Source organism: Gigantopelta aegis, chromosome 4 (genome assembly GCF_016097555.1).
Source record: "Gigantopelta aegis isolate Gae_Host chromosome 4, Gae_host_genome, whole genome shotgun sequence".
In the NCBI taxonomy this organism is placed as follows: domain Eukaryota; kingdom Metazoa; phylum Mollusca; class Gastropoda; order Neomphalida; family Peltospiridae; genus Gigantopelta; species Gigantopelta aegis.
In genome coordinates, this window is record NC_054702.1 from 77,304,682 (window position 1) to 77,327,908 (window position 23,227).

At 34.0% G+C, this 23,227-nt stretch overlaps 1 protein-coding gene across 1 annotated transcript; it reads right to left on the reverse strand.

The window, feature by feature from the left end:
• Positions 1-4,162: 4,162 nt before the first annotated feature.
• Positions 4,163-22,490, reverse strand: LOC121371134 (protein phosphatase 1B-like). Its single transcript, XM_041496800.1, has 6 exons — positions 22,130-22,490; positions 15,708-16,567; positions 14,498-14,615; positions 13,221-13,329; positions 12,064-12,118; positions 4,163-9,897 (listed from the first exon to the last, which is right to left on the reverse strand). The coding sequence occupies exons 2-6, from the start codon at positions 16,557-16,559 to the stop codon at positions 9,883-9,885; spliced, it is 1,149 nt and encodes a 382-aa protein (XP_041352734.1). The 5' UTR covers positions 16,560-16,567; positions 22,130-22,490; the 3' UTR covers positions 4,163-9,882.
• Positions 22,491-23,227: the final 737 nt, after the last annotated feature.

Genomic DNA, 23,227 nt, shown 5'->3' on the forward strand with positions numbered 1-23,227 from the left:
ATGGCATGGGCCTAAGAGGCCGTATGCCTGGCTTTATCTCAAATTTCTTACAGAATAGATCTTTCAAGGTACGAGTGGGATCTACGTTATCCGATTCTCACTCCCAAGAGATGGGTGTGCCTCAAGGTAGCATCCTGTCAGTAACTTTATTTTCCGTGAAAATTAACAGCATCACCCAGTGTTTAAAACCTGGCATTGATAGCTCGTTATATGTCGACGATTTTCAGATTTGCTACAGATCGTCCAGTATGAGTATCATTGAACATCAGTTGCAGCTTTGTTTGAATAAACTTCAACAATGGGCAACTGACAATGGATTTCGATTCTCAAAGTCAAAAACCGTCTGTATGCATATCTGCCAAAAAAGAGGTCACCATTTAGATCCTCAGCTGTTTCTGGACAAAACTCTGGTTCCAGTTGTGGAGGAGACAAAATTTCTGGGGGTTATTTTTGACAGGAGGCTATCTTTTGTTCCTCATTTACAGTATGTGAAAAAGAAGGGCTTGAAGGCCCTCAATATCTGAAAGGTTATTGGCAAGACTGAATAGGGGGCAGACCGAAAGGTTATGCTCCGACTTTACAGATCTTTAGTTCGGTCTAAACTTGATTATGGGTGCATTGTATATGGGTCCGCACGTCAGTCTTACTTGCAAATGCTAGATCCTATACACAACCAGGGACTTAGGCTTTGTCTTGGTGCTTTCAAAACATCTCCTGTGGAGAGCTTGTACGTCAATGCACACGAACCTAGTTTGGGTGCTAGATGTGCAAAGCTTTCTCTGCAGTATGCTACAAAGATTAAATCAATGCCAAAACAACCCTCACACAATGCGGTGTTTGATACTAAATAATGAAGTTATTTGATGCGAAACCGAATGCGATTCGGACATTTGGTCTTCGCATTAAGCAGTTTTCAACATTGATTTAACAGACATTTTGGAAACGCCATCATATTTTATTTTGCCACCTTGGTGTATCAAACCACCAAAAATTGTATTCGATCTTGTGCATCTAAAAAAAGATCGCACAGATGCAGTTATTTATAAACAACATTTCATGGAAATCCAAGAGAGGTACTTTGATTACATTCCTGTTTACACAGACGGATCACGGGATGGGAATTCTGTGGCTTGTGCTACAGTTTTTCCATCAGACGCAATAATTTCCATGAGATTGCCCGATTCAGTATCAATCTTTACTGCTGAAACCTGGGCAATCATTAAAGCCCTGGAACAGATTAAGGATTCATGTACAGACTCACATTCGTGTCTCCAAGCTCTACAGTACATGGAATTGGAGCACCCCTTAGTTGGAATGGTGATACGAAAGTGTGTCTTTTTATCAATTGCCAATAAAGATGTTATATTTTGTTGGGTACCCAGCCATGTCGGCATTAGGGGTAACGAAAAGGCAGATCTTGCTGCGAAGTCTTCTTTGAACTTGCCCCGTGTCCATGTTGGTGTCCCCTACAGTGATTTTAAATTTCATATTAAGCAATATATCTTTTCGACTTGGCAAGACGATTGGGACGGTGCGGTTACGAACAAGCTTCATTCTGTCAAGGCAGTCCTGGGGCAGTGGCAGTCATCCTACAGGCGATGCAGGAAGGATGAAGTAGTCTTGTGCCGTGCCCGCATCGGCCATACATATTTGATGCATTCATTTATTTTAAAAGGACCCTCCCCCTCGGTGTGAACATGGTCAGTGTACACCGACTGTGCGTCACATTTTGGTGGAGTGTGATCATCTCAAGCCGACGAGAAATTATATATTTGGCAACACAAATGTTTTGGAATCTTTTAAATTCCACCCAGAATTAATTTTAAAGTTTTTAAAACACGGACTTCTATACAACATTTTAAAATGTACTCACCTTGATTTTATGTATTGTATTATACTTTTTTACCCACAGATCCTTACGCTGGTTTATATATACTACTCAAAAGAATTTAAGGGTCAGACGATATTTTCGACATTATTTTCTGAATGTCAATTATATTAGCTAGATCATAATGTCACGCATGGTATTGTTCCATTTTGACGAAAGTGGGTCTAAGCAACCCATAAATGAATTAAAATCCACTGTCATTGACACTGTCGACTAGTTCTAATGGCGAAAACATGCTTACATTTGCACGTAAATTAGGGCGAAAGCGAAAGGTCTGCTAAGTGCCCATAACTTGCTTTTTCACAAAACGCTTCATTTGCACGCTTTGCACGTGTATTCCATGTTCCCAATGCTGAATTTCCGTATAATTGGAGCTTGCGTTCGTGTACGGTGCACACTCCAAATTCGACAATGGTACAACTATCGAAGATCGAGGAAGGGCTATTGCTTGGCTTTAGGATGGCAATACGCAAAGAAATGTTACTCTGAGACTTGGTATCAGTCAGAGTGTCGTTGGCCGACTGTGGCAACGGTACCAAGCAACGAATTCTGTTCGAAATCGTCCACGTTCGGGAAGACCCCGAAGCACTACAAATAGAGAGGACCGCTACATCACCAATATGGCTCTACGTCAACGCACAACCACTGCACGCCGATTACGTGACAATCTGCGGACTGCGACTGGAACTCGAGTGTCTGATCAAACCATACGCAATCGTCCGAGAGACAATAATCTATGCTGCCGTCGCCAGGCTGTCCGACCACCACTCCTACCACGTCACAGAACGGCCAGACATCACTGGTGCACGATTCATCTGCGGTGGCAACGTGTTCAGTGGGGTCGAGTGATGTTCACTGATGAGTCCAGGTTTAGTCTCCAGTTCAACGACGGTCGGGTTCGTGTCTACAGACGTCCTGGGGAGCGCTTCGCTGACGTTAACGTTAGATAACGTCACCGGTTCGGTGGTGGCAGCGTCATGGTGTGGGGCGGCATCTCTATCCACCACAGGACCCCCCTCTATGTGGTGGATGGCAATCTGAATGGAATCCGCTATCTGAATGAGATTATCCGGCCGTTGGTTCTCCCAGGCCTTCAGCAGATTGGCGGCGGGGCAGTTTTGCAGGATGACAATGCCAGACCCCACCACGCCAGGGTGGTAACGGACTTTCTCAGACAACAAGGTATCGCCAGCATATTCGCCTGACTTGGCCCCAATAGAGCACGCCTGGGACGAATTAGACAGGAGAGTTCGGGATAACCATGCCCCTCCGGCCAACCTTCATGATCTGGGTCAACTTCTTATGGCAGAGTGGCAGGCCATTCTCCAAGAGTTCTTCAGACGTCTGATCAACAACGATGTGTCGAGTGTATTCGCGCCAGGGGTGGATTCACACACTATTAAACGAATGTTCTGTGTAAAATCCATGTTTAACAACCTTCAACTTTGAAAGCATGTCATGTGACTTTCTTGTATACAGTGACGTTTATTTGTGGGGTTTTGTAAATATGGAACAATGAATAAAAAATTTGGTGTAGTTTACATCATCAATCTAATACTCTGAAACTTATTTGGTTATAAATTGTTGACCCTTAAATTCTTTTGAGTAGTATATATAAATAATATTTCCATATACTTACCATTTGTGACGCCCAATAGCCAATATGTATTTTTGTGTTGGGGCGTCGTTAAACAAACATTCATCGATTAACCTGGTGCACGTGCAATGCTTGTAGAGAAATGTAAAGCTTCCTTCCACTTTTGTTTCTAAATTTAATAATTAAAGATGCTATTTCAAAGTTGCAAGCGGGTATATTTTGCTATAAATTAATCGATCCTACATAAACAAATCTGCATAATTAATGCGAAAATAAAAACGTATATTGCCCACAAGGACTAAATGGATGTTTTTTTGAAAGTCCTTTTCAAAATATTTTAAGTATATAGAAAATTTTAATTATGTATTCATTAAAATGGATGCAAAATCTTTGTTACTTAATATGGAAAAGCAATTCAGAGTCGTTCAGAGTCAAACTGTGATGTCATGTTGTTCACCTCGATTGGATTTTGCAATAATATAAATTCTTAAGGCAGTATCAAGTGAAATCATTTGAATATTATTTTGTGTGCATCTAATTCATGATATAATCTTTACATTTCATAAGAAAAATGAAAAAATATTTTTGATCATTATATAATACAACTTTGAGAACCCCTCCCCTCAGTAATCTTTAGATAGTGAAAAACCCAACCCATAAACAAATCAACAGATATCTTAGTTGCAAACAATTCTCATTTTATTGACAAAATGAATTAATTTACAATGCAATTTCTCAAAAATGGTAATGAGTTAAGAGAGCAAGGAAAAAATATACAGCTACTCAAAACTGTTCAAACAAATACTATATATTTATTTCTCTGAAAGTTTTACACATACATGTATACTGCATATATATTTATCTGCAACTATAATGTCTAATATTTGACATTCCACATAATACACTATTTTACACATTCACATTATGTGGCAACAGTAACAATATTCACAAATGATAACAACATTGCAAAACGAATAATGCAACTCTAATGACTTGGTATTATTATCTGGTCATTTACATGTAGTGTTTAATTCCCCATATAGAGAGGTGATGTCAAAAAAAAAGAAGAAAGAAAAAGCCTCCTATACTTAATATGTCACAGATTCGGTTTTAGTGAATATAACTTTTTTCTCATCAAGTTTCACAAAAACGTTAATTAATTTTAGCCGATTATAGGGTCTGCAAAATATATTGTAAAAATAACTTGAACATTTTGTCTGTGGTAAAATGAAAAACTGTCACAATGACTTTATACTGCGTGACCATAAAAAGGCAGCAAATGTAAAAGCAAAGGCCAATAAACAATTATTTTAGATTCTCATCATATGCACCCCATGTCATTTCTTTATGCAAAATAAAATTTCAGTAGATAAATCACAATTTATTAATTATTCAAATTGGAGCATATTGTATTTAAAGAAAAAGTTAACAGAAATGGGGAATTAAATGCCAGTCGCCACATATTTTTGCTTCCAGTTTTAGTTGATTTAAATTTGCCAATCACAGAAATAACAAACAATAAAAAAAAAAGAGAAGATAAACTTGTTTAATATCGCTAAGTACTGAGCAAAGGCTGTATACATATGTCTTTCTGTGAACTGTGTTATGATTAAATTATTGATGTAAAGTGCTTATAAAAGGTTTTAAAGACTCGAGTCTCTAATATTGTCTTGAGACTTGACGCCAACACATACAAATTACATGCATGTGCCAAGAATTGATCAAGTTTTATAAATACAGGCAAACATTGTAAGTTTACCATTTACCATCTTCTGTAACATTATTGAATAATCATTTAATATGGTAAACTTGTTGATGGTAAGATGTTCTAGTAAAACAAGCACAAAAATTCACATCAACAGATTAGAATTACTGCTGTAAATAGCTCAATAATCACACATCTCGTGCATAAATATGATAAACAAACCATTAACAAATTTGCCAGCCAGCTAATATGGTGGATATGGAGACAAACACAATTCTAGCACTAAGCTAATCAGTCACAAAGCAAATAAAAAGCATATTCACAATAACAATCAAATATATGTCACAAAGAATCCCTAAAAAGGGGTAGATATATTAGGTTAATTTATAGTCACTCTGAATGATGATGGAAATGAAAATGGTATGATAATGAATACATGTCTATACATTGTATATATTCAGACATCTTATTATATCCACCTTTGACAAACTAGTTCACACTTAGTTAAGACATTAACACAGGCAAGTAAGCATTAGAAATGCAGATACATTAAGAACCAAATTTGTATATAAAGGTATTAAAATTAAAAAGTTGTAAATAAAATGAAGCATACAAAATAAGCAGTTTGCTGAAAACTTAACTATGTATCTATGCAGGTAGTTTGTAACTGATTAAAATTAATATGGCTAAATAATGTTTTATTTAATATGGGTCATTTGACACAAAAAGATGCTATAATATTAGCCATTTAAAATCTCCATCTAAACCTTATAATAAAATTTAAAGTTACTCCATTATTTTACAATAATGGTCATAAAACATTTAGTTTGGCCAATTTTTTGGGGTATCAAATCAAATTTAATTTAGCAGCATTTAAAATCTGTCTTAATGTTTTTAGTAATATCAAAGCACCTTGCCAAAATGCCCTTTCGTCTGCCTTGTACAGATATGATTTTGATCATAATTCATAATAATGGTTTTGTTGTTCAGATTAATACACAAAACATAATGCATACATACTGCAACTTCAATTCTAAAGACTCAAATTTAATGAGAATCTATTTGGAGTCAAAGTAGTCGGCCATGCATTAACACATGCATTGGTGTTTGAACAATCGAGATGTATTTTCATAGCAATATATACTTTAAGAGACATAACACAATTCTATGTAATGTAAAGCAAACTAGTAATCATGTATAAAAATAAGAAAATCCCTGTAACAAATGTATGCTGCTTCAACTTACTTGTAGAATAAAGGGACTTTTTGCCTTTCATCAACTAAATAACAGATGCATAACAGAGACCAAGAAGTTGGTTGACAAAAGTGCAGGAGGGAGGTTTCTGGCACTGTACGATCCCAAATTAAAGTAGCATTATCCAACTTACATTTTATTAAGAGTCTTTTTATTTTAATTGCTCTACTTTTAAAAAATATGTTTCCATCTTAAATCTGACAAAACAATCTGAGATGAGATCTAAACAAATTAATTACTTGGCAACTCATCTGTTGTTATAATCAAAATATAATTTTATTACATTTTGAAAATGATTTGAAATTATGATTTACCCACCCACCTCAATAATGAGACATTACCGTTACTGTGACAACAACTAATTAACTATAATAATGCTACTTTACTAAATCTGTATTAATTTCATTGTTTATGTACCTTGTTTGCATTGATCAAATGTTTTGGAAAACCCCCAAATAACATAGGAGTGTGGTGACAAAATGTATCAAAATCTAACACAAAGCATACATTATGACTTGACCAAATTGAATTGTTTTAAATATGTTAACAGAAATACATTTTATCAATGTGCAATAATCACAAGCTGTGCTACATACTTAAACAACAGATGTATGACAAAAATATCTTAATCGCTAATGACAAACATTAACTGGACTTTACAATATGATCCAACACTTTTCACATACTCAACAATCTACAAGCGTGCAATACATTAATATATATCTCTTGAGATTTAAGTATGTATTTCTATTTCAGATGATAAAAACATTAACTTATATTATCTTAAAATACATATTTTCAAATATATGTAATACTCTAACAATCAAGTGCACATTTTTTTTTAAACAATATACATCACCTCTCAAAAAGGTGATGCAACCACTTACATGTTGAATCACATATGACCATCGTATTAATTAGCAATATGTAGGTCAAAGCATAATCTCTAATGTATGAATAGCATTTTGTAACAAAATTACTACATGCAGCCTCAAAATAAGTGGAAGACAGCATTACTGATCAACATAACACATAACAATGGATTATGAGATCACACCAGGCAAATATTCTCCACACCTTGACCAAATTACAAATCATGCGTGACCAAGGTGTGATGAATGAGAAACATTCATGCTCGACTGGCTACAAAGCTGTGGTAAACAGTAAAATAAGGCTGTAATTATTCTGTAACTTATTTCGAGGCCCTTCAAGGGACTGTCACACAAGCATACAGTCTTGAGTGTTTTATATTTTATGATTAACATTTTTAAAATTATTATGCTGTGATCATGGAAACTCTTTTTTAATAATCATAGTAATGACGGATTAAAGAATGTTTGTCTTGTTTAACAATACCACTAAAACACATTGACTTATTAATTATCAGCTATTGTATGTCAAACATTTTGTAATTTTGTCAGTCTTAGGAAATCTGCTCTATTTTTCTATTAGCAGCAGACAGGACAGTACATGCCATTCATGGGTCACTGGTTGGGATGGATTATGTGACATTGTAATGGATAGTAAACTTTAGGGGGTCATGATTTCGCTTTTACACCACTGGAAATGATCATTTCCAAGAAGTCTGAAGGCCTGCAACAGCTGCATACAAAAATCCATAGTTTGTGGTGTTCAAATGTTTACTTTGTGGTGCTTAATGTTGCCAGGAATAAAACTTGCATGACTGGGCAAAACTGACAAATCATAAATAAATATAGTGTCTCAAACATCAAGTGTGCCTTACTGACTTACAGCATGGAAGGATATACAAACATCATACCTCAAATCCACAGCAAAACTCTCTCATGAGTAGTCCATAAACTATTCAACATGACGACTATTTGACCAGTAATTGCTATATTGTTTTCCCATGAAAACTCAAGGAATGCATCCTTGGCATCAACGATGTTACATGGAAATTGCATGCAACAGGGTTTGCTCATGTGACAGTTCCTTTGAACAGATACAAAATAAGTTGCACAACAATTCATTTAACAAAATGCAACAAAACATGACCAAGAACTTTGTATAAACCACTCTAGATGTGTTTATAGAAATCATCGTAAACAAGATTTGTCATATAGTGTTTCGTGTCTCCAACATTTGACAGAAACTATCCATTTAGGTCATTTGTCCCAAGCTGTCATTGATATTAGAAAATCTGCAGCACATCAAAAGATTAGTGAAGAAAATTTACCCAAAATGAAGTATGCACTGTCACATACAAATAATTTAATAATTATCATGTACACATGTACAAGTAAATTAAATTAACAGTCCCATTTTTATGTTTCTAACAAAATTATGAAAAAACTAGGCATTCAAAAATTCTAAACATTACCGAGTATACCACATATAGACTGGTTGAAGAATTACTATTTTTTTTAATCATTAGAATTATTACTTATAGTTCACATAAGAATGTGTACCAGTCAAATCATCATATCCTTCTTATCACATTTAATGTCTGCAAACATCTGATTTACCTAAAATCATCTTAAATTCAAGCAGCAATGTTTAACTAAAATTAAACTTAATAAAGCTAAAGAGGATTCAGTCATATTTTATGGAACCTATAGACTACGAAAGAAAACAAACATTTATTTTAAAAATACCTGTAGGATTTTTATGACAGCATAATGGCACAATAAAACAACCTAAAATTACTTCTCACTGAGCGAATACTTGTTGAACTGGTTCACTAGCGACACATGCAACCACAGAAAAGTCAATTATTAAAATATGCTTCATGTTCTTCCTGAAATGTGATGGATCACATGTTCAATCTTCTTCAATGGATTGTTCTTACTGGTATCCCATGAAAATAGTAGCCAGTGTGGCTGCAGCAGATTTCGTTTTTCACTCTCTACACCCACATTCGTATCTGATTAAGCAATACGCTGACATGTCACTACACATTATTTTCCTTCAAAAAAGATATAACAGAGTTTAACAATTAACTGGATTTAGAATGGTTTTATGCATTTGGCCTCAGAATATGCAAACAGGGATGTAATAACAACGTGGCAAAATCCATTTTCGTTTTATACAAAACTGTCCAATCATGTTAAAACATATATGATTTTGTAAAACATGTACTGTTTTTTACCCTCACTTTGATAAAAAATATTAAATACACTACTGTAACAATACATGATTTCCAAGAACTATGCATTTTACAGACTGTATGAGAAACGATTAAGGAAACCATAACATTTCTCATACAGTACAAATAATATCCGTAAAAAACACACAATGCACTAGTTTTTATTTTTGTAGACAGATGATTGAACAGTACAAAATAATTTGCAAGAACAAATTATTTGTGCGAGTTTTATATGATGGAAAACACATTTAAAAGCAATGATTATACATGTGATGATGATGGTGACAACATTCTCAATATATTCATTTATTCCCTCTTCACCAGCTTCAACACTAGGGCATGTCATCCTGCAAAAGCAAAACATATATGGTAAAAAATTGTTCCATTGCTGAAACTATATATATCGCAGTCAAATATTTCAACAGTATATTAAGAGTCTGAAAGAAAATTGTCTTATTGTAACAAAATCACTTCTTTAATAGTCATTCTCACCAAATGGTTATACCCATATAATTTTGAAAAATGATATCAAAATGTAAGGAAAAACATAAAAAATATCAATATTTTAGAAGAAAGACAATAAATGTTTCAATTTGTAAACTTTTCAGGTCATCGGTGGGCCACATTATTAACCAATTTCCCCTTCCAGCCAGTGCACTATGATACCGTATAACCGGAAATTTTTGAGGATTTTTATTTTCGTGGGTTTCGAGGGTAAGTAGTCAGCATCAAAAATATAAAGCCTTGAAAATATTTGAAAAAATCAACAAATTCTAACTAAAATATTTATTGTGAAAACCATAACACACTGACAATTTACCGGAACATTTTATTTCCTGTCATGCGCAGTCCACCGGATACGACAAGAGAATAGTATAGTCAAAACAACAAGTTAGAAATTAAAAAAAGTTATTGCGTGAATCTCACTGTTTGTAGAATATAATGAAATATTTTTAAATTTCGTATATTGTTTTTGTCAATGTCCGCCCGCACTGCATCAGAGATTCTGGTGTGGATGAATGCAGATTTCAACATTTCCTGGCGTATTTTTAATTCTGCCATAACTTTCATAATCCACCTTGGATGAATTGGTTTTATCGCCGAAGTACGCATTTCGATCTTGATGTCCGTTACAACTTCGCCGTGTTTCATAGCCAGGGAAACCCTTTGAATACCATGTGGTAAAATTAGACTTCATGGTGTCCTCAAGTGCTTTGTTCACACATACGTCGTAATTGGCTTTACACAAAATCACTTTCAATTTAGATTTGGCAAACAACGAAAATAAGAAACCTTTAAATATTTTTATACCCCAAACCACGAAAACTTAAGACCACGAAAATTTCCGGTTATACGGTAGTATATATCAAAGGCCGTGGTATATGCTATCCTATCTGTGCATATAAAAGATCCCCCGCTATTCATAGAAAAATGTAGCGGGTTCCTTCTCTCTAAGACTATATGTCAAATTACCAAATGTTTAAAATCCAATAGCCGATTTTAATAAATCAATGTGCCCTAATCGTGTCGTTAAAAAAACCTACCATTAAACCTTTTTCAGTTGACACACCGCCATTCCAAATTGTATTTGCATACAAAGTTTGACAATCCTATATGAATTGAAAATGTCTTGGAAACAAAAAAAGATGATGGACAAATGGACAAACAATGCCCTACCAATCTCGATGTTTCACACATTATTCGATTCTTATTTGGCAATATAAATACAAATATAATTATAAAATGTCCACCGTTATATGATTTAACTCTATTCTGAATGGACGTTAAAAAAAATAATGTTAATCTTTGATAAAGCTAAAAAATTACGACATCTGGGACGTCATTACATAAAAAAAAAAGTGATGGAAAGGACATTAGAAGCCGATTTGTGTGTATTTTTAACTAAATATGGTGTGTTCAGACGCTTGGTTATACATTTTAGAAGGGGGGGTGTTTAAACTGTGGCTAGCAAAGTTTACAAAGGGTTAAGACATGCTTCCCAAAAAAAACTATTGGTAAAAAGAGAAACTTTTCTTGATTAAGGGTAGGGTTCAACCACTGAAACCCACCCTCTGTACATCTCCTGTGTTTGTAATTATATAAGAACTGTTTGTCTTTTTTATTTTTTATTTATTGAAGTACAACTATCACAAACTATATAAAATTGTGTAGCATAGTGAAGCAATTTTAACTAAAAACCTTAGAAAATGACGCCATTACGTCAAATGGGTCATCATTACGTAAAACAGCTCAAGGGAAGAACGTGAGAAATAATTTATTAATTATGTGTAGTTTTTACTAAATAAGTTGTGCTGTTTTAATTATAAGAATTGTTTGTCATTTTGTTGTGAATTTATCAATGTATGACAATCACAAATTTAGTATAAAATTGCTTTGGTACACTACACAATTTTATATAATCTTTGACTGTTATACATCGATAAATTCACCAAAAATTACAAACAATTCTTATATATATATATATAAAATACAAAACTAGATCCAATATTTACCTCCACCTCCTCGTGAGGTCGCAGTGTGTTATAAATATGTTCTATGAATCCTTTCCTAGAAACAGAAAATAAAACAATTTTACAATTATATTCTCACTTTGTGCCACTTCTTCTCCTGCTGAGAGAAATAAAATGTCTAATAATAGTTATATCAGAGTCACCAACTCTTTATTGGTTTTCACTTATATTACTTTTACCATTCAGGGTTTCTGCCAGAGAGCAAAACAGGTATGGTGCCATACCAAAATCTTTTGGTAGATTTTTTTTTTTAAATTTAACCTTTTAACAAAATTAATTACTCTTATCATTACTGTATAATTAAATTTCTGTTACATTCATTACAACATAACGTCATCCCATTGGTCCAGACGTAGCAACGGGAATTTGTTCATTTTTTTATGAACATAAAAATTACGCCATCTGATGACGTCATGTTATATGGGCAAGTTGTCATATTGAGAGTTATTGTTTATGGATAAGAAATAATTCGAAATAAAGTACGATGTTTTAGTATTATTATTATCCTGTATGATTCAAATTTAATTACAAGTATTATCCGTTATTTCTTTTACATTCATCTGGGTATGAACAAAAAAATCATCCGCAAACATGTGATGAAGGTAAAAGAAATAACAGACAATCCTTAAATATTTTCTTAACCCTAACCCGAACTTAACCCATTTTCTTTCTAGGAGAGGCCCCCTATACCACCTGCCGACTGCATTCAATTCCATAGCACCATACCCAAAAATTTCTTTCTGGCAGAAACACTGCATGCATGGTCCTGTATCCATGTTAAGAACACTAAAAATGTAAATTATTTGTAATCAAGTTGGAAGATTTTCTTTTTAATTTTAAAGTTCACAGAAATAACAAGACTGAATATCATACTAATTGTGTCTTCTTAACAGTTTTACTAGGTCTCGTATTGGCTTTGGTGCAAGAAATAAATTACAACACTAATTACAACATCCTTTAAGGAAGGTGTAGTCTACCATTACAGCATCTTAAAATGTGTGCAACAAGCGACAAAACAAACTTAAAAACAAACAACACGAGGATGGGTACTGCTGAAATGCATTTCCACTGGTGTTACTAAAACATCTACTCGAGTATCGGCAAGAATTACCCCTACAACCTGTCGACCTCAAACTTACTTTGAAGCAATACCCCCGCCAGGAGGATAGAGAGCTTCGAACTCGTTAGATAAGATATGCATCACATACTGAAGGTCTTGATTATCTGGGGACTCTTTTAAAAGAATGTCTGGAAAGAGAAAAATCTTTATTAACGCACAAAGGGAGCTCAATGCATAAATTTATCATAAAATAAGGTACAAAAAAATAATTTTTGTCTCACTACACTAAGTCCAAATAATTAAAATTCCTTGAACAGACATCATGTCATCTTTTTTTTTTTTAAATGATTTTCTGTACCTCACAAATTATCATCATCACACATAAGATACTGTGAAACAATTTACCAAACAATCATGTACTTTAGTACAAAAATAAGAGTAAAAAATACAAACTTATAAACACATTTAATAATTATTCTGTAATAAATTATTTTTAATTATATTGAAGTTTAAAAAAATATGTTTGTACATAAACATAGACAAGTGTAGAATCACAACTTCCTGCATATTGCCCAATAAAACGGATTGTCTACTGGAGATAATAATTTGTTTAACAATTTCAGTTAATAATTTGAACAGTAATATTTTGAAACAAAATTACAAAATAAATTTTTAAAACCCACAAAATACTATATGTGTACATGTTTTTCATTTATATTATGTTAACCTTTACTCCCGATTTAAGTGTTAAGACGTAGAATAGGTGGACACAGACAAGGATCATGGAAATTACATATATAACTACACTAGTAATAACTAAAAGCAAATTAAGGAAGCAATGTGTGTAAAACTAAGACAAAACAAAAGAAGGGCTTTAGCAGTGTTCTCCCCATACAGTAAACACGTAGTGTTATATTGAAAATACAGTTCTCAATTTACGGAAAGCCAGGAAATTTGGTGTTTTTTTGTAGCAACAGTTGCTGATCAATTTCAAAATGAAATATAAATTACTTTTTACTATTTTAAAATTTGTTCAGAGATCTCCAAAACCTGCATTTACAACAAAATTGTGACAAATACTGAATAAAATGTTCCTTGAAAACCACAAAAAACAACAATAAAAATATTTAAAAAATGAAAAAAAAACCCTAAACCTTGTTAATACATCAAAAAAATATTTACATGTATAGCAATTCTTTCAAAGCAGGACCCTTGATTTTGGGACTTGTCAAGTTCAAAATAAAACTCATTCATTAAATGTGTGGCACGTCCATGAGAGAACACTGCATGTATTAACTAAGAGTAAGACAACAGCACACATTTGCAGACAGTTTAACATACAGGTGGATACAATACCTTTAATTTTAGCTTCTATTTTCTCTTCCAACTCCTTTTCTTTCTTAACAGCATTTTCGTCAACTTTTGGTGCCCCTTCAAATGCAATGATAACTATACTCATGTTGTCTCGGCTTCCCTGAAACAGAAAGTGACAATCATATTTGAAAACTTGAAACTTATGGTTTGCATGAACAGAATATTCCAAGTAAAAATCTCAACCAAATATATCCACTGCCCTAATATTTATTCAAATCGGTTAGTAAACAATAAAAAAATCCCAAGAGTAATGTCCTACCTGTTCTAAACAACCATCTGCAGAATTATAACACAGGTCAGTTTGTACTACATGTATTGTTCAGAATTACGGGAATACCATGGTGCCTTCTTGTACATGAATGTGATCATATATGCATTTAAAAAATTTTTTTTTAGCACATCTATCTGTTCATTTCATAAACATTAAATCACGATGCATGGAACATTTTGTTTTCAAAACCTTGATTAGAGATATTTCTAGTTAAAAAAAAATTGATTAGCAACTACCGTTTAATGTTAACTTGCGTAGCAAATCGCGATGCTATACTGAACAAAATGTTCTCTCCCATGATTTTGAATTTCCCCTTTAAAATGTTTTAAAGGGACATTCCCGAGTTTGCTGCATTGTGAGATGTTTCCGACTAATAAAATATTTCTACGATTAAACTTACATATTAAATATAATTTCTTGTTTAGAATATCAGTGTCTGTATATTCAATGTGTTTCTGGTCATCTTAATATTTGTAAGAAGCCCAAACTGGATTGTCTTCAAATAATTTTGTACGTATTAAAAAAATCTTTTTTAGGAAATAAAATTAAATTTAACGTAGTACAAATATTAGAACGATCAGAAACACGTTTAATATACAGCTACTAATATTGTATGGAAAAAATATATTTGATATATAATTAGTTATCAAAAAGTCTCTATTAGTCGATAACATCTTAAAAATTGCAGCAAACTCAGGAATGTCCCTTTAAAATTGTAGAAAACTTTTAATCAAGAGTTAAAAGATATATGCCTGGAAAAGCAAAGGAAGAAGAAATGAGAGAATATCAGATGATCGAAGAGGCGACTCTTGACACAAAGGAATGTTATACCAGGATATGGATGAACAGGAAATATGGAGAAAGGTGGGTTGTCATTATAGCACAAGGATGGAATTGGAAGAATATAGTCGTAACACCTACCTTATATAAACAAGTATCGACAACTTGATTGCTAACTTGCTCCAGACTGTTCGACACCTGCATTCTACTTATCACAAAAGAGCACAGTTCATCGTTCGTCATAACATCCCAGATTCCGTCACATGCCAAGACAAGAAACTGATCTTCTGGGCTGCGGTCTTGAACATATATCTCCGGCTCTGGTGAAACAAGCTGTTCACATGGACCTTTACCTTCAACATTTTTGTACTCAAAATCCCCAAGTGCCCGAGACACTGCAAGCGAGCCATTGACTCTCTGAATCATAACACTGCCTCCAGCATTTTGAATTCGCTCCTTCTCTGTGGGGTTAACTGGTTTGTGGTCTTGTGTTGCGAATGAACACTTCCCACCACGGCACAAAGCTGCCCTAGAATCGCCACAATTTGCAAAAAAAACATGCTCTGGTGAAACAATTGCACAAACGGCTGTTGATCCACTTTTGTCCTCACCACTCATCATCTCTGGCATAGTACGCATCATCTGGTCTAGTTTTAAAAATCCTGTTTTAATACCTTTTTTAACTTCTTCCAGTGATGGCTGGATCTCGGTTCCTTCCCGGATGTCCAACTTCCCATGAAAGTCTTCATTAACTATGATGTGTTCAAGCAACTGCTCTGCACAAAAGGCTGAAACTTTGGCACCAGCATGTCCATCAAAGACGGCAAAAAATGACCAATCCTTCATGCCATATGGAAGCCCAATAACAGCAGTGTGGGCATCTTCCATTTCCACTCTCCAGCCCTGCATGCTGCAAAGGCCATAGCGAAGACCATTGCCAAAACCCCCCTCATTGTGCTTATCAGTCTTTGGTTTATCTAGAAATGCTCCCATTTTTCCTTCTGAAAATATGATAAGTTACAGTAATTAAATTTATTGCAAAATGCTAAATGCATGTACACTATGTTTAATGTACAAAAATCAAATGCAGGAATAAATCTAGGAGTGTCACTTGCGAAAAATATATTTCATATACCGATTCATACTTTTACCTGTGGATAAAATTTCTTAAAACGTTTTAACTTTTACTGGCCAGTCTTTGCCAAGAGCCAGGGTTCAACAAATCCACTAGCCCTCAGCCCCGGCTAGTGATTTTTTGGTCTACGGCTAGTGGAAATTATCAACTCAATTATTATAGGATTTCAAATTTCATGGGAAACACTTTTTCGGTTCCATGCCTTGTGATCGGTTCAGTGATTTTACCAACACAGTACCGGAAATGACTTTCCGTAAAATCCGAAATCTAAAGTCCATTGCACAGGGCTTTAGCCAAAACTTTAGTGAGGGCTAGTGACTTTCTCAAACACTGCAAAATCAAAATCAAGGCGAGCTAATGACCACTCTCCTAAAATGCTAGGTAAACAATTAAATTAAGTTGTTCAAGGCCATCAATTTGATGTGCTCCTGAAACTTGCCAGCACGTGTAGTGATCATCTGCAATACCAGCAGCAATACTTTCAAGTTATTTCCTGAAGTGTAAACAAGCAAAATACTTTTAATTCTGTTCATGTATATAAGATTTTTGTTTCACAAAGAATGTAGCGTTTTAAAAAACAAAATGTGTCATTATCATTGTTTCAAATCATCTGAGTTTATACAAATAATATTTTGATGTTAATAGCAAATTTTAAAATATCTTCAGGGTTTTATCACCTATGTTTCTAGACTCCGATAACTGGCATCATTCCCCAACATTCCTCAAAAGCTATGTCATTTTTTATTCCCAATATTGGAGTAAAAAATTCCCAATCAACAGTAGTGCAAAAGGACTCGCCCACTCGTCAAATGCGACTAAGAATTCTAATGGACAAGTTAAAAAATGCAACTACCAGTCCGACGGGCAGTCTTTTGTTTTGGACTAATTGTTGTTGTTGTTTTGCATCGAATCCACGACTCCGCATCAGCCATCCCACAATTCCAAGCCATTCAAACAAATGGTTCAGAATCATGACAAAATACACAATACTGCGCAAGTGCAACATTCAGGAAGCATAGCTGGTAAAAGGCCAATACTTCCTAGAAATGGCTTGTCTACGTTGAAAGAAGTATGTTGCCAATAGATTGTTCTGTTAAATACCTGCAGGATATCATTTGAATTGTGTAAAGCTATCAGAATATTTTCAAATTTATTGATTTGTTAATTCATATATTTCTATCATTTGAAGTGAAAACAGTGTTATATTGTTAAACAATATTGTTCAATACAGGCTGACAGTCTAGTCGAAATGCTGGCAGGCTAGTAAATTGTTCTGGTCCGGCGGGCTGGTGAAATATTTTCAATTTCTGCACCCCTGAATCAATGTAAATAATTCCAATTTTTTATTATATAAAGGCATATTTTGAAAACAATACATAAGACTAGATATTAATTTGAATGAATACAAGTATATGTATAGTATTAGTCTTTTCGATTCTAACAAGATATTTTTTAAATGAAACTGAAAATTCCCAAAATTTTGTAAATCAATACTAAAATTCACAGTCAAAGCTATGGGTGTCAAGCCAAATTTCAGAAATAAAACCCCAATCTTTTATACAATATAACTATTGATATCAAAATATATTTTTGGGTATTTTTATTTACAGGATACAGTTGTACAAATCTGTCGACTCCTGGGAATCATTAATAAATAACATTTTCTCCAGTAGGCCCCTAATCTGTCACAAACTGTCAGTTAAGTTGTCAATTAGAAATTTACATGCCAATGCCACGAAAAATATTACAAAAATTGTAACTACGAAGCCTTTCATAAGCAATGGACACCCTATATACAACACTCTTTGAAATAATTTTTTAAATAAAAATAATGCTTTGAAAGTTCACTTGGAAATAAAGAGTACTAATTAAAATACCAGTCTCTAATACTCTCTCAATATCCCCACAACTTGTTTACACTTGTCTACTGCTGTTGCCTCCCTTCCCCTATGTCACTCTCACAAATATAGAAAAAAAGGTTTAAAAAGAAGGAAAACAAGTAAGCAATTATTTCCTATCATGACTCACAGGGTTTTATTTTGGGAGTTGTACATTAAAAAATGGGAGTCATCTCTTTTTTAATGCACTCTTTGCTGCATTCTAACCTACTTTGTAACATATCTTCATCTGCGCAATAATTATGACTAACTCCTATTACAAGATATGCTCAACCATCTACATGTATTAAAACAATAAAGAACAATAATAAAAACAAAACAAAAAACTAGATATACTGACCAAACTAAAAACCTGTGGCTGGTTAACTCTTATCTGATATCCGTAAACAGACAGCGCATTCAACATTGTCGCGATGATCAAAATTTAGACAAAGGGTCAGGCACGCTACATCAGGGCTAAAAATTCAACTTTTTTCACGAGAATCCATGTGGATTCCCATGGAAGCAGTCCACGGGAATCCTCCGATTCTAATTTTTTTTAGAGAATAACTTTATCAACAGTGTTAGTATATAGAATTCTTTGTCATATGCTATTAACTGTATATGGATATAAAAAAAAAAAAAAAAAAAGACTATTTACTGGAAAGAATAACCAATTTGTCAGCAAGTTTATCCAATTTTAAAGCAAAAAAACCTGGTGGGTTTTTTTTACTAACAGTTTTTTTTAGTTGTTGGTTCTATTTTTTCTTTACAGTCGGTGTTTTTTTTAGGTGTCTTACCAGCTGCAAGTTAGCAAGCAAACGTTTTGCTAACATTTGCAAACTATTTGATTGATTCCCAATGTGGCCATTTGGATTACCGTGAACCGCACGTTTTTCCACTGTCTGGCTGAACACAACCCATTACTTTTGGAAGATTGCTTATTCGTAACCAGCGCATGAGATACTTTTGCCGATGTATTTTGTGCATTGGTTCAATGTTTGTATCCATATTACTGAAGCACATTTCCACAACCGACAAATAGATGTATTGATTAAAAAGAGCAGGTAATTCAAGGTAATATCAGCAAACTAACATAGAAATGTTTGATGTATTACTAAATTTTGGAACCCTTAATTGCTGTCTATTCAGGGGTGGGGAAAAGCCCTTTTTTCCCGGTCTGGGACCGATTCTCAATCTCCGAGACCAAATTTTATTTTTTTAAACGTGTGTTTGCCGGTCCCACTTTTGTCATTCTTGTCGGTCCGAAGCACCTGTCCGTTTCTATTATAGGAACAAATTCCTATCCGCCAATTGAATCGGCCTGCCCAGACATTGGTATTTTGTGCATGATTTAAAATAATAATAAATAAATAGTGGTCAAAATGACTGGTGTTTCAGACGTCTGTAATTTTAAAGTCTGTCATAAGTCGGACCTACAATCAACACTAGGCTAGACATTTGTCAAAGCCGCTGTGCTGGTCACGAGATAAAACAGACGTTAACAATAACATCATTCTTAGTGAGAAAGCTACCTAGGTATTACACTCCAATTAAACCAATTAATATACAAATGCCACTATGATTTTTTTTTTAACACTATTTGGCAAATATCACCTTATAAATGATTTTATAATTTTTATTCCCCCCCCCCCCCCCTGGTAGTGATGACATCACGTGGGACCAACTGACAATTTTATTTTTCCCCACCCCTGTGTCTATTGTTATTATGTAACAACTGAACAAACATGTTTCTTTCGGTTTTCTTCGTTGGCAATTTGGTTCATAGAAATGGGCCAACCACCACTTGGCTCCAGGCCTGACTAGTCTCGATAAACCACTATGTTTCGAACATTCACATATTCGAATGTATGCTACCCTTCTGAAGCCAGTTTAAACTGAAGCTTGATAACCTGACTATTTTTTTGAATTATTATTATTTTTTTCTAAATAGATTTGGATGTTTTATGCTTGCGCTAATCCTGGCGCGAATTGGATTCGTGCATATTTTTAGCCCTGTACACCAACCACACTAGTTTTTACACTTAAGTTACGTGAAACAAATTGATAAGGTTGGGAACCAGTTAAACCGCTCAGCTATTTTCGTTTTGAACTTGAGTCACTAGGTTTTTATGTATTTAAAAAATAATAACAATTAAAAAATATATGTAAAATCGATTGATATCGGAAATGTTTTACGTCAACCATGACACACACACATTTTATTTAGGAATATTTTAGGTAAATATTGTTTCAAATACACAGCATTCCTGCATCATGTGAAACCCTGCCTATGTCACTTTTTCTGGGCATTTAACACAACTAGAGCTTCAAAATGTTACATTTGGCATGGTTAATATTATTTACTTTCAAATTTATCTTAGCATTGTAAGTGTATGACATAAAATAATAAACAAAACCCCTTGAGTCACTAGGTTTTTATGTATTTAAAAAATAATAATAATTAAAAAAATATGTAAAATTGATTGATATCGGAAATGTTTTACGTCAACCATGACACATACACATTTTATTTAGGAATATTTTAGGTAAATATTGTTTCAAATACACAGCATTCCTGCATCATGTGAAACCCTGCCTATGTCACTTTTTCTGGGCATTTAACACAACTAGAGCTTCAAAATGTTACATTTGGCATGGTTAATATTATTTACTTTCAAATTTATCTTAGCATTGTAAGTGTATGACATAAAATAATAAACAAAACCCCTTTGAACAATAAAAACTAATTAAAATACTAATTTTGCTTCACAAAACATTCAAAGGTGATACATAAAAAGTGCATTCAATTAAATAGCAAGAGGTGGTGTAGAAATATGTAAACAGGTTCCAGGGAATTCAGCTTCCATAAGTTCTAGGGAATTTCCCTAAATTTGTGACCATTTATAACATGTTGCAACTTGCTGGTTGAAATTACAAATTATTATAATTATGTAATCTCATTTCATGTTATGCAAATTGAATTACAACTTTCAGTAAACAATAAGAACAAATTAACAAACTACATTGTCATACATTCCATAAACATTCATCAGCTTGAACTTTACAGTATTATTTTCTGTATGATCACAATTACTAACAAGGTAAAAATTATTAAAATGCTGTTTCAATTATGCAAATACAAGGCCTCTGTTGTAAACTTAAGTGTCAAGAAGGCAATGGATTCGAATCCCCGTCTATACCGTTCTGTTAGTGTTAAAAACAAATTTAATTTATGGGCAGTTCTTTTTAACTTTAGATTATCAATATATTATATTACTTGATTATTACTTCATTTATGCTCTGCACTCCCCTTTCTAATCAGAAAATCTTATCTGCTGTAAATATGTCAAGTAAACAAGCATGTATCACATGTGAGTGAAACAAAAATTATTTCTTCAGGCACTTGAATTATGCACAGCAACAGTAGAAGCAAAGACACAAAATAGACAGGTGCCCAAACATGCCCAAGCCACCGATTCAGTCGAATATTTAAGAAATAACGCCCTCACTTTACGTATGAAAGCAGATACCCACACACTGCTTCTCACCTTCAGTGTCTGTTTTTAAGCAATTAGTTGTGTCAGTTAGCGGACGAGTGTCATAAGTATTACAACAGGCTTTCCCAGACTGGCGTTCTTCACCACTTGGCCTCGTTATTCAATACGAACATGGACATTTTACACCGACGACATGCCTGGCTCACAAACAGCATAGCCACAAGATAAAATTAGAGCATAAAAAACATGTTTTTGTATAAATGCGATACCAGTAATTACTATCAACAGGAATTATCAAACATATATACTATTATTTGTGCACAAAACACTATTCACAGCAACATTGCAAATACTTCTCCATCCCAAAATATACGACGGATGTCACGTCAGAGCATGCGTGTATAATTTACCCGGATAATGGAGCTAAATATAGAATGACGTCATTTTATGAATTGGAAAATGCGACGCAAATGCTTATATTTAGCTCGCCATTGCGTTCATGTGTCCGCAGTTCTAATCAATAACAATTCATACCAAAATATATATAACCATACGTAATGATGTTTATATCTACTTATTATGGAAATTAAACTTATTGGACCAGTGGGTGGTGTGGGGGTCACAGCTAAGGACCTCCTGACCTCACCCACCCTACCCCGCCCGATTGAAGTGCGCTTTTATAGTGCTGTTCCAGACCACACACTAAAATTTCAAATTCCACCATTAAACGCTATAATTCATTGCAATACTATTTTACACCGATATGTAAATCAATAATTACAAAAATGCCCCATAAAAGTATTTAAAAATCACATCACAGCATACAATATTAAACTGCTCTGGAACATCTTTTTTCCCCAGACATTTTGGGAAGCATGTCCCAGCATCGTTTTTGAGAGACAATCAAACATACAAGCTTACACGCCTACATACATAGTGTGTACATACATACATACATGTATCCATGCATACATGTATCCATGCATACATCCATACATACATACATCAATACATACATACATACATACATACATTATCCCTGCCTATGTAATAGTCAACCTCGACATACATACAAAAAATAGATCTATATTTATACATCAATACATACTAGCCAGTGCCAGGTCTGCCCATTGTTTTATGCACGTAAGC

Bases quoted from the DNA above. Each gene is read 5' to 3' on its own strand.
- LOC121371134 (XM_041496800.1), bottom strand. From the start codon at position 16,559: ATGGGAGCATTTCTAGATAAACCAAAGACTGATAAGCACAATGAGGGG. The intron at 14,616-15,707 runs GTAGGTGTTACG...TTTCTGTTTCAG, and splicing joins TCGATACTTGTTTATATAAG to GGAAGCCGAGACAACATGAG. The intron at 12,119-13,220 runs GTAAGTTTGAGG...TTCTGTTTCTAG, and splicing joins GGCGGGGGTATTGCTTCAAA to GAAAGGATTCATAGAACATA.